The sequence below is a fragment of the Marmota monax genome, unplaced genomic scaffold, assembly GCF_021218885.2.
Source record: "Marmota monax isolate L192 unplaced genomic scaffold, Marmota_monax_Labrador192_F-V1.1 WCK01_AAM20220418_F8-fsc00112, whole genome shotgun sequence".
NCBI lineage: Eukaryota > Metazoa > Chordata > Mammalia > Rodentia > Sciuridae > Marmota > Marmota monax.
The window spans coordinates 1,447,528-1,459,958 of record NW_026692073.1 but is presented as its reverse complement, the minus strand read 5'-3'; the positions used below and the strand labels follow the sequence as shown (position 1 = coordinate 1,459,958).

Genomic DNA, 12,431 nt, shown 5'->3' with positions numbered 1-12,431 from the left:
CTGGTCACAGAGGACCTCTACCCCTCTGCATGGCACACCTATCCAGTGGCCTGGAATAGTCATGGTTCTTCTTGGATAGTGTTATTCAATTTCCATCATACAAGGCTTTCTTTAAATCAAATATCAGAGATAGTTTACTCATGCCAGATATATCACACTGTCATTGAGACTAGAAATTTCCACTAATTTATTTCATTCCATTCCTGTTTTCTTGAAAATATATTATAATCTTTGGATGGAAATTTGGAGAAAACCCTAATTTTAACCAGGCAAGGCCATGCTATTGAGGATTTCCCAGCAGGAGAGCAATCTCTGGTTGCTTTTCAGATGTCTGTCCTTTGTATTGTGTGGTTTGACTATCATATGTCTGGATATAGACTGGATTTTATTTAGCCTGTTAGGAATTTGTTGTGGTATACAAATTTCAAATTATGCCTTTTATTATTCAGTTTTGGTTAATTGTCAGTTATCTAAGACTTGCTCTCCTACATTCTCTCTTCTCCTGAACTCCAAGTATGTTGAAAGAGTTCAGAACACATCACTCAAATTATGCCATTTTAGGATAAGGGTTATTTTGAGCTAAAGGCACTTGAAAAACCAGCAGATAGAAGGTTGCTCTGACCCTCCCCTTTTCTTCCTTGAAAGCAGGAGAGAAAACCCTGTGTGGAAGATGTCCTCCCTATCTCAGGAGGAAGGCAACAATCTTATGAAGGACAGGCAGTAGAAGCAAGATAATTCTGTACAAACAAACCTTATTAAACTAACACTTACCTTCCTATTAACTTCCCCACCCAGTTAATTCCCCTATTCTGAGCCCCTGTGCCTTGTCATGCTTTCTCAATTTAGTATTCTTTGTCCAGCTTGCTCCTCAACTTAGAATGGGTTACAATATGTGAGGTGCTTTTGTTACAATATGTGAGGTGCTCTTGTTACAATATCTGAGGTGCTCCTCAACTTAGAATGGGGTGACATCCAAAGAAAAAAAAATCATAAGTTGAAAATATTCTAAGTAAAAATTGCATTTAATACAGCCACCTTTCAGCCATCACAGGAAACAACACAATACACAATACATTGCTTCTTCCTCATGATTGTGTGACTGACTGGGAGACATAGCTTACTGGAGATGGGAAGCAGGTGAGAATCATACATCAAAATTCAAAATTTGAAGTCTTTTTTTTTCCTGAATGTGTATTGCTTTTGCCCCATAATAAGATCAAAAAATATAAGTTGAACCAAGGTTGAGTTGGGACCATCTGTATAGTAAAACAAAGAATAAAAATGTCTTGAAAGATGTAAATACGATCTAAATGTCCATCCATGGATGAATGGATAAAAGAAATAGGATGTGTACATACAATAGAATATTCTTCCTTTTAAAAAGAGGGAGATGATACTACAGAGGAGAAAAAAATATCAACATCTCTACCCATTTTAGGTTCTTGGATTGGAGTCCTGTAAATTAGACTAACAAAGACAGGTTAACAAACCAAAAAACAATTTTATTAACGTGTTTCATACTAATAACATGCAGGAGCACCCAGAGATGAGTAACTGAAAGGTTTGGTCAGAGCATGAGTTAATATAGCTTCTAAGCAAAGAAACTTCTTAGCAAAGTGTTTATAGAAATGACAGAAGAAAAGGACCCTGAGTCTCTAGGGTGGCAAACTGTCGGAAGGTGTAACTAGTGGTAGATAAAGGCTAGCTAGTCAAGTTTTGTTAGTAGATTTCTCTGCTGCCCTAGAGTTTTCTCCTGTGAGTAACTTTATCCTTACAGATAAAGAAGGGAAGAGAGACACTGTTGTAAATTTATGTCCTCCCTATATCAGGAGGACAGGCAAATAGGGAGGGGGCAAAGAACTTTTCCTATGTTTGCTGCTTTCTAATTGCCTTTTGCTCAAAATAATTCTTGTCAAAGAGGCATATTTTGGGTGACATTTGTTACAATATGTGATAACATGGATGAAACTTGTAGACATTAGGCTAAATGACAAAAGACAGATGCACAAATACTGTATGATTTCACTTACGTGGAGTATCTCAAATAGTGTCAGAAGCAGAGAGTAGAACCAAGGTTTTAGGGGTTGAGCGGTATGAAAAATGGGAAGTTGCTATTCAACCAGTATAAATCAGTTTTGCAAGGTGAGGGACTTCTAGGGATCTGCTGTATCACATCATGCCTATAGTTAATGATATTGTATGGTACACTTAAAAATCTAAGAGTATAAGCCAGGTATGATGGCATGTGCCTATTTCCCAGCTACTTGGGAGGTTGAGACAGGAGGATCCCTTGAGCTCAGGAGTCTGAGGGCAGCCTGGGCAACATAGGGAGATTCCGTCTCAACAACAACAATAACCCAAAAATGCAAGAGGTAGATCTCCTGTTGTATTCTTACCACGATAAATCAAAAATAAAAGAAGAGCAAAAATAAGAAAACAAATTTAAATAATTTGGCCTACAGTAGTTGCATGGAAGATGGAGAGTTGATGTTTTAAAAAATAGCCTTTTTAAAAAGTATACAAGTAAAATAAAAACAAACCAAACAGTACATATTGTATTCTTCTGCCTCTCTTCCCACCTTGTAGCTAATACTCCCTCCAGACTGTAGTCACCAAGACAGTTTTTTAATATGTCAATCAATTGATGCTCTGAGAGCATAAAAGTAAGAGGATTTTATTTGGGCTTTTATGAATTAAAATTCAAGAGAATTTCAGATAGCACTGAATGAATGTTCCAAAGGTGACAGGGGAAGTAGGAGCTTATATAGGCAAGCAGTGCTGATTTATTGCAAAGTGGTAAAAATTCTCTCATAGGAAACTTCTGTTGAAGTAGAAAGAACAGGGGCTATGGGGTAGGGATTATGTAACCAATTAAATCTAACAAAAAGAATGTATTACGTAATAAAAATGTTCATAAAACAAGAGTCCAATAGTCCCTTGACACACATCTTGAATCTCTGTACATGATGTAATTATTCTGGTCATTCCAGATGCCTGAAGTCAAGGGGTAAAGGTTACTAAATATTCACATTCCCTTGAGGGCTTCCTGACTCCATCTTGAAAAGCTCTTTTAGTGTCGCTTCTACTGTGATTTTCGTTTTATTTTCACAATGCATATATCTTTTAAATTTTAGATTTTATATTTATTTAGATATGGTGAGGCCAACAGGTATGAGAAAATTGTCATTGAAATTAAAACAGTTACCAAGAGGAGGGGCCATGCATGACCACAGTGGAGAACACTGAGGTGGGTCACAGGCAGAGAAAGAGACAGGAACAAAGGACAAGACACTCTCTATAGGAAACGAATGGTTAAGACAGGGTAAGCACAGTGCCTCACACATGCTAGGCAAGTGCTCTATCACTGAGCCATAACCCCAGCCCGAAAAATTGTGTTCTATATGTGTAATAAGAATTGTGATGCATTCTGCTGTCATGTATTTAAAAAATAAAAGCCAAAAAAAAAAAAAAAAGAGAGAGAGAGAGGGTAAGCAGGCTATACAGGGCTATACAGGTTTAGGACAGGCTAGTTGGAATAATTTCAGCAGATTCCTGAGTGTAGGGACTACTCCTAGTTATTTGATATCTGCTTTGGGATAGTTTTCTTTTGGAATCAGCTAACCATGGGAGGGATACCTCCCTCTGGTCAGCAAGGCCCAAAGATGTCAAAGCATCAATATAGATTCTATACCTAGGAAGACCCCAAAAATTCCACCAGAAAACTTCTAGAACTAATAAATGAATTCAGCAAAGTAGTAGGATATAAAATCAACACCCATAAATCAAAGGCATTTCTGCACATCAGTGACAAATCCTCTGAAAGAGAAACTAGGAAAACTACCCCATTTACAATAGCCTCAAAATAAACAAATAAATAAAATACTTAGGAATCACCTTAATGAAAGAGGTGAAAGACCTCTACAGTGAAAACTATAGAACGCTAAAGAAAGAAATTAAAGAAGACCTTAGAAGATGGAAAAATCTCCCTTGTTCTTGGATACACAGAATTAATATTGTCAAAATGACCATATTACCAAAAGCAATATATAGATTTAATGCAATCCTAATCAAAATCCCAATGACATTCCTCAAAGAAATAGAAAAAGCAATCATGAAATTCATCTGGAAAAATAAGAGACCCAGAATAGCCAAAGCAATCCTTAGCAAGAAGAGTTAAGTAAGTGGCTTTACTATATCAGATCTTAAACTATACTACAGAGCAATAGTAACAAACATGGCATGGTATTGGCACCAAAATAGACTTGTTGACCAATGGTACAGAATAGAGGACACAGAGACAAACCCACATAAGTACAGTTTTCTCATACTAGACTGTGGGATCACTCGGTCCAGCTGAAGCCCACCAAATGGCTGAGGAGGGTATGGCAATGGAGTTGAAAAGAGACCTCCAGAGACCAGTTTCAGAGAACTTGATCCACTTTATTATTGCATAGGCAAACCTTTTATGTATAGCCTGTTATTGGGCAAATTTGCTGAGGGTCATAATAATCCAATGAACTAGCAACACCCTTACAGATGGCAACCAATGGGCTAATACGTCAGTGGCAAAAAAAGCAGAAGGAAGGGAACATGCTGTGCACCTGCAGGTTACCATGGTAATGGGGCTGGTCATGGTTGGTGTTCCAAACCACAAATATCTAGACTCAGTGTGCTTAGCCCTGAGAGCCCCTCACATATGTGACATCACGGGCCCAACACTAGACAAAGGTGCCAAAAACATATGTTGGAGAAAAGATAGCCTCTTCAACAAATGGTGCTGGGAAAACTGGAGATCCATATGCAATGAATGAAATTAAACCCCTATCTATCACCATGCACAAACTCAACTCAAAGTGGATCAAGGACCTAGGATTTAGACCAGAGACCCTGTGCCTAAAGAAAAAGTAGGCCCGAATCTTCATCATGTTGGATTAGGCCCCAACTTCCTTAATAAGTCTCCTATAGTACAAGAAATAAAATCAAGAATCAATAAATGGAATGGATTCAAACAGGAAAGTTTCTTCTCAGCACAAGTAACAATCAGTGAGGTAAATAGAGAGCCTACAGAATAGGGGCAAATTTTACCACATGCACATTAGATGGAGCACTAATCCCTAGGATATATAAATATATATATAAAAACAAATAACTCAATAAATGGTCAAGGAACTGAACAGATACTTCTCAGAAGAAGATATACAATCAATCAACAAATATATGAAAAAATGTTCAACATCTCTAGCAATTAAAGAAATACAAATCAAAACTACTAAGATTTCATCTCACTCAGAATGGCAGCTGTTAAGAATACAAACAACAATAAGTGTTGGCAAGGATATGAGGAAAAAGGCACACTCACACATTGCTGGTGGGACTGCAAATTGGTACAACCACTCTGGAAAGCAGTATGGAGATTTCTTGGAAAATGGATCCACCATTTGAACCCAGCTATCCCACTCCTCGATTTATACCCAAATGACTGAAAAACAGCATATTACAGTGATGCAGCCACATCAATATTTACAGCAGCACAATTCCCAATAGCTTAATTGTGGAACCAATCTAGATGCCCTTCAGTAGATGAATGGATAAAGAAACTGTGGTACATATACATAATGGAATATTAGCATTGAGAGAATAAAATCATGGCATTTGCAGGTAAATGGATGGAGTTGGAGAATATTATGCTAAGTGAATAATCCAATCCCCCAAAACCAAAGGCCAAATGTTCTCTCTGATATGTGGATGCTGATCCGTAATAGGGATGGGGTGGGAGGGGAGCATGGGAAGAATGGAGGAACTTTAGATAGGGCAAAGGGGAGGGAAGGAAAGAGAGGGGGCATGGGGAAAAGAAAGATGGTGGAATAAGATTGACATTATTATCCTAAGTACATGCATGAAGACATGTTTAGACTCTACTTTGTGAACAACTAGAGACATGAAAAATTATGCTGTATATGTGTACTATGAATTGAAATACATTCTATAACAAATTAGAATAAATAAATTTAAAAAGAAACCAGAAAATGGGGTGAATACCATACAAAAAACAATTTTAGGTTATTTTTTAATTTTTCATAATCACAAATAAAATAGTAATGAAATCCTTTATTTTTTGTTGGGTATAAAATTTAAGCTGAATTTCTGGATCAAAGGGTTTATATATTTCAAATTTGTAATTTAGTAGATACATAATTTACTAAACTATAATTAAAACAATCTAGGGTTAGAGTAGTAGCTCAGTGGTAGCCCACTTGCTTGGCATGTGTGAGGCCCTGGGTTCGATCCTCAGCACCACATATAAATAAATAAATAAAATAAAAGACCCACTGACAACTAAAATACATTTAAAAAACTTAATTTAATAGATTCCAAAAATGTAAAATGATTTACATTTTGACCAATAATATCTATACAAGACTCTTTTTTCTCTTACTCTCAATAATACAGGCTATTATCAGTCTTACAGTCAATTTGGAAAAAGAATGAAAGTAGTCAACCACTAACAAAAGGTAACCCAGTGTAAAAATATTAATATCAGACAAAAGAGAATTCAAGGCAAAAAGGCCTTAAAGGGGAGAGCGATATTTTTTTAAAAATATGTTTTAGGGGGCGCTGGAGATGTGGCTCAAGCGGTAGCGCGCTCGCCTGGCATGCGTGCGGCCTGGGTTCCATCCTCAGCACCACATACAAACAAAGATGTTGTGTCCGCCGAAAACTAAAAAATAAATATTAAAAAAATTCTCTCTCTCTCTCTCTCTCTCAAAAAAAAATACTTTTTAGTTGTAGATAAACACAATTTATTTTGTTTATTTTTATGTGGTGCTTAGGATCGAACCCAGTGCCTCACACTTGCGAGGCAAGTGCTTCAAGGCCGAGCTACAACCCCAGCCCAAAGGTAGAACGATATTTAATTGTGAAAAGTTGCCCTCTACCAAAGGAGTAACACGGTTATAAGCCTTTATGTATTATAATTAGGTAATTGCCAATGGCAATTTTATATGATCCAAAGTAATATATAATTATAGAACTTCAAAATACATATGTAAAGGCTCAAATACAAGGAGAAATTGCTAAATTTCATCATAGAAATCTTCAAAACACCTTTTTTGAAGATGGGCAAAAACAGAAAGAGTAAATAAGGATAAAGACTTGAAAAATATAATTAACAAGCTTAACCTGCTAGATACTGATAAATAAACATTATTTTCAAGTTCCAATGAAATATTTAGTATTTACCAGCCCACACTCAAGCGTCTTAGATCAATTGCCAGTAAATTGAGACTGCGGATTAACAACAGTTTCGGTTATATCCTAAGGGGAAAGTGGCCACAGGAAGGGCATGATATTTCAATCAGGTTTAGAAACAAGCCAGCCACAAGGGAAAATGCCTTGCACCTCCTGTGTGGCTCCTGATGAGGACCCCTGAACTCTGGAGCCCCCGGGGCCCCTCTGTCTCGTCAGCACTCTTCTATTTCTGGGTTAAGGAGATCAGGCTTCTCACACGTGGCTTGGGAAACGTGTCCTCCTAATCCAGGAGAGTAAGAAGATTTAGGACTGGGGAGGAGCTGGAGTGAGAGAGAGTGGAAGGGGGACTACCTGCAGGCGTGGGCCTGGGTGTGCAGAGGGCACCTGACTACAATCTCTCCTTTCCAGGGCCTGATCTGACTGAGGTCTGGTGTGTCCAGTGCTTCAAGGTGGGGAGCCCTGAAAGTGTCTCCCTGTCACAGTGGATGTGTGGCCAGGGCTGTGGATATCATCCTTGCCTTTCGGAGAGATGATGTGCCAGACTGAGACTGCATTTTATTTATTGGACCTGTAGGTCTGGAGAGATCAGATTGGCCGGATCCCTTGGCCAACTCTGAAGACAGAATGGCCATCGCAACTGTATGTTGAAGGTTTCTGTTTTCTTGTGCATCATAGTAAGAAACATCCAAGAAGGTAAGAACCTATTAGCCTGCAATACAGAAATGGGTCGTGGGGACTGTCAGGGCAACAAATGCATGTTTTCCACAGGAGATAAATACAGGTTTGGTTTCGGGACCAGATGGAAAACCCCTCTGTTATTTCATCAACTCAGCTAGAGAGGGTCTTTGGTGTGTGTGTTCCAGGGTCTTCAAGTCCTGGGTAACCAATCTTTCTTCCATTTATTGGGCTCATTTACTGGGCAGATTAAATACTAATTACATTTTTAAAAACTGATAATTCCAGGTATGGCTATGCTAAGTCAAATTCTAGAGGGACAAGCAGTGGTAGAGATGTATCAATCACCTAAAAAGACGGTTCACCATATGGGTCACCAGGCAGAGAGCAGTTAGTTATCACCAAAAAGTACTAATTCAACGGGGTGAGGCTACAGCATACCTAATTTTATGAAGTTTTTACTCTTTGAGTTTTTCTTTTGAGAATTATTTCACTTTTCCTTTCTATTAATTTTTTTCTAGTGACTTCTAGAACATTCTCTACTAGTCTGTATATAACTTCACTTTCTTCTCTTAACACTATATGCAGGATCTATTTAGTCATTTTTTTTTCTATTTTTTTCTCATATGGAAAAATTGGGGGAAAATATCATTAATTATTTTTTGTGTTCTAGAGTGCTGGATATTGAACCTGAGGGTCTTGTGTGTGCTAGGCAAGCACTCCACCACTGAGTTATACCCCCGCCCTCATTTATTAATTTTTTATTTGTTCTTTTTACATGACAGTAGAATGTATTTTAAGACATTATACATACATGGAGTATAACTTCCCATTCTTGTGGTTGTACATGATGTGGTCATTTACTAATTGTTAATGATTAAAGTTATTAAGAGAACTAAGTAAATTCAAGGAGATTTTTGTCAGGTATGGTGGTGCATGCCTGTAATCCCAGTGGCTCTGGAGACTTGAGGCAGGAGAACTGAAAGTTCAAGGCCAGCCTCAGTAATTTAGAGAGACCTTAAGTAATGTAGTGAGACCCTGTCTCAAAATAAATAAAAAGGGATGGGGATCTAGCTCAGTGGTTAAGTGCCCCTGGGTTCAAACCTGGGTACCAAAAACAAAAAAAAGAGAGAGAGAACTTCTCTTACCCAGCTTCATTCTCCCAAAATAATCACTATTAACACTTTGGTGTATACTCTTTGATCTTTATACACTTACTGATTGATTATTTTTTATATATAGATGAAAGCATGAGACAATATTAAACACACTGTTGTGCAATTTTATTTTCTTTGTTTTGCTTTCAGTACTAAAAATTGAACTCAGGGGTGCTGTAACATTGAGCTACCTCCACAACCCATATATATATATATATATTTTTTTTTTTTTTTACATATTTTTCCCCTATTTGAGACAGAGTCTTGCTAAATTGCTCAGGCTGGCCTTGAATTGTCATCCTTCTGCCTCAGCCTCCCAAATCATGGGGATTACAGGCATGTGCCACCATGTCCAGCTGCAGTTGGCTTTTCTTCACATTACAGTATATCTTGAGGATATTTTCAGAGGGTTGCCATATGAACCTGCCTTGTTCTTTGTTGTTGCTGAAAACTATCACATTGTTTTTAGCATACCATGACTTTTTTAGTTGACTCTGTACTGAAACTATTTAAGGTGTTTTTATTTTGTAGGGAGAGATATTTTAGGAAATTTTTGAGAGTGTCATTTAGGAATGTTCCTAGTCTACACTTTTCACGAAAATTACAAACATTTGCAAAGTAGTCCTCATATATAACTTCCCTTCCCCCCAATAACAACTCTGGTAGAAAAACTATTATCCATACACAAAGGAGAAACAGAGACCCACGCAGGGATCGCATGCACCTTTGCTGTTCTAGTGATAGCTGAGAGCCCTCTGCCTACTTCCCATTGGTTTATAGAAGTACATCCTTTTGTCTTTGGTGACCCAGTTACAACTGGATGTGTGGCCTTATGGAAGACTTCATCACTTCTTCGCTGTGCAGGAGTGCCATATTTCTATCTCCAATAACCTTTTTATATGGTAAATGACTCTTAAAATCATCTAATTCTGCTACCGTGTTTAGATTTCCAAACTCATAAGAAACAAGGTACCGGGAGGCAAAAGAAGATTTATTCAATAATAAACGTTAATGCAGCAACAATCAGTATTTTCCTGTTGTTTTATGCTGAAATTTTGTGACTTCTAGTTGCTTCTAAATTTGAGCCAGGGACATATTTTTGATTGTTGGTAACTTAAAATAAATATGATATCAGTTAATTCATTCATTGATGAGGAGCTGGGCGTGATGGCGAATGCCTGTAATCCCAGTGGCTCAGGAGGCTGAGGCAGGAGGATCATGAGTTCAGAGCCAGCCTCAGAAAAAGTGAGGTGCTAAGCAACTCAGTGAGACCCTGTCTTTAAATAAAATACAAAATAGGACTGGGGTTGTGGCTCAGTGTCACGTGCCCCTGAGTTCAATCCCCAGTTCCCAAAAAAAAAAAAAAAAATTCAGAGCTTTCATGGTCCAGTCACTTCCCCAAAGCCTCACCTCTGAACATCGGTGCATTGGGGACCAAGCCTTTAACATACGAAGAGCCTTAGGAGGACTTCATACCCAAACCATAAGAGGAGGTCAAAGGGTAATTATGATTATGAAGATTTGCTCTGAAAATGCAGCAGAAGCCTGTTTGTTTCTAGACTGTAAAGGAAAAGCCAGTAGAAAACAAGATAGAGATGGGGTGACAAATGGAAGGGGAGGAACACCTTGTGCACTGGGGCTGGAGAGGTGGGAGGGATGCTCTCACATGAGGGCAATTGGTCTCTCTCGGAGACAATTTGTCCTTCCTAACACTCTACCTGAATTTTCTTATTACAGATTCCCCCTCTCATCATCAAACAGCTCACTGCCCCGTGGATCTGCTCTCTGCGTCTGGTGGGAACACTGTATTTAAACCATGGGGAGCAGCACCTCTATCCATCATCATTTTGCTTTTCAGAATGCAGAGAAAGGTATGTGTTTCCCCTGTTCCAGGTACCCCAAAATCCATGTTGCATGTGGAGGGGCTTCTCAAGGTGGAAGCAGAAAACCATTACATTTCTTCTCAAGGCAACTCTTAGAAATCAGTTTCCCCTTGAAACATGACCACCAGAAGGCTCAAGACAACTTTATTTGACAGAATTAAAATTTTCCCAGAGAGTTAATGTCCTCCCTTGGAGTTTATCTCAAAACTAAACCCATACAAGTGAAAAAAAAATAAAGGTGGGGAAAAAAGAGAATGAAAAGCATCCCAGGCAGAGAGTACGTACAGCATGGGCAAGGGACACGTGACCGGAAGAACCAAGGTGTGGTCAAGGATCTGAAGGGTCTGAAGTGACAGAGAAGGAGGGTGACATGAGATGAGGCTGCTGAGGTAGGCAGGACCCAGGTCTTGGGGTCTTGTAGGATTTTAAACTTTGCCCTAAAAGGGTGAAGAACCAAAGAGGAATTCAAACTAGAGAGTTCTATAATAAGATTTACCTAATTAAAACATCCTTCCGGCTTCTGTGACGATGAGTTGGAGGGGTGAAGTGGATGGAAGAATGGTAGATGGTTGTTGAAGCCCTGACAGGAGATAACCTGGAGGCAGAGCAAGGGCAGAGCACAGCCTGGGGCCCAGGACAGTCATGAGGGACTCCAGCACTTCAGCAGCATGTGGATGAGGAAGAACCTGCAAAGGAGGCTGAGGAGAGGGAGCCAGAGGTGGAGGAGGCAAGCAAGGAGCACGTGATATCTTAGGAACCAAAAGAAGAATGTTTCAAGAGCACGGTCACCCTCAGCACAGATGAGATACTAATTAAACGCCGGGTAAACACACCTGCGATTTAGTGGTGGGACTATAACTGGAACATTGATAGAACCAAATCCAAGCTGAGGGTAAAAGTCAACCACAGCATGGAATGAAGAGTGATAGAAAAAAGAAAATGGAGAAGGGTGTGTAGCTGCTAACACTTTGACAAGTTCAGCTGGGAAGGTTTTTGTATCAAACACAGACCATCACTACTACGTAACACAGAGTGAAGAGCCAGAGGGTCTGGGTTCAAATCTTGGCTCTACTACTTACCACCTGTAAATGAGATCCTTTTAATTTCTTTTGATCTTAGTATTCTTAGTTTTTAAACCAGAGAAAATAACAAGAGTATGTCCCCGCATGTGTTTGTTATGAGTATTAAATGAATGAGTTAAGACTCAGTACTTACAACAGAATGTGCATCACAGTAAGTATCGAAGTAAGTATTAGCTACCTTTGGTACCAAAATTTCGGGGTGGTTTCAAAATAAACCAAGGTTAGCTGTTCGTGAATGTCTGAATGCTGGGACGAGGAGATATTCATGGACCTTGTGATCCTGCCAAGATGGAGAGTATCCAGAGAGGTGGGAGGGGAGCTTTTACATCCTTTGAAGGCTGTACTGAAAGTTGAAGTAAACAAGCAAAAAATATCATAAGATAAAA

General features: G+C 38.8%; 1 protein-coding gene across 1 annotated transcript in view; it reads left to right on the top strand.

Annotated features, from left to right (window-relative positions):
* The first annotated feature begins 10,827 nt into the window (after window positions 1-10,827).
* Ppef2 (protein phosphatase with EF-hand domain 2) overlaps window positions 10,828-12,431 on the top strand; it is a 33,322-nt gene continuing 31,718 nt past the window's right edge. The window contains exon 1 of the mRNA XM_046458434.1: window positions 10,828-10,951. Coding sequence (XP_046314390.1) covers window positions 10,897-10,951 — 55 coding nt within the window. The 5' untranslated portion in view covers window positions 10,828-10,896. The remainder of the gene's footprint in view (window positions 10,952-12,431) is intronic.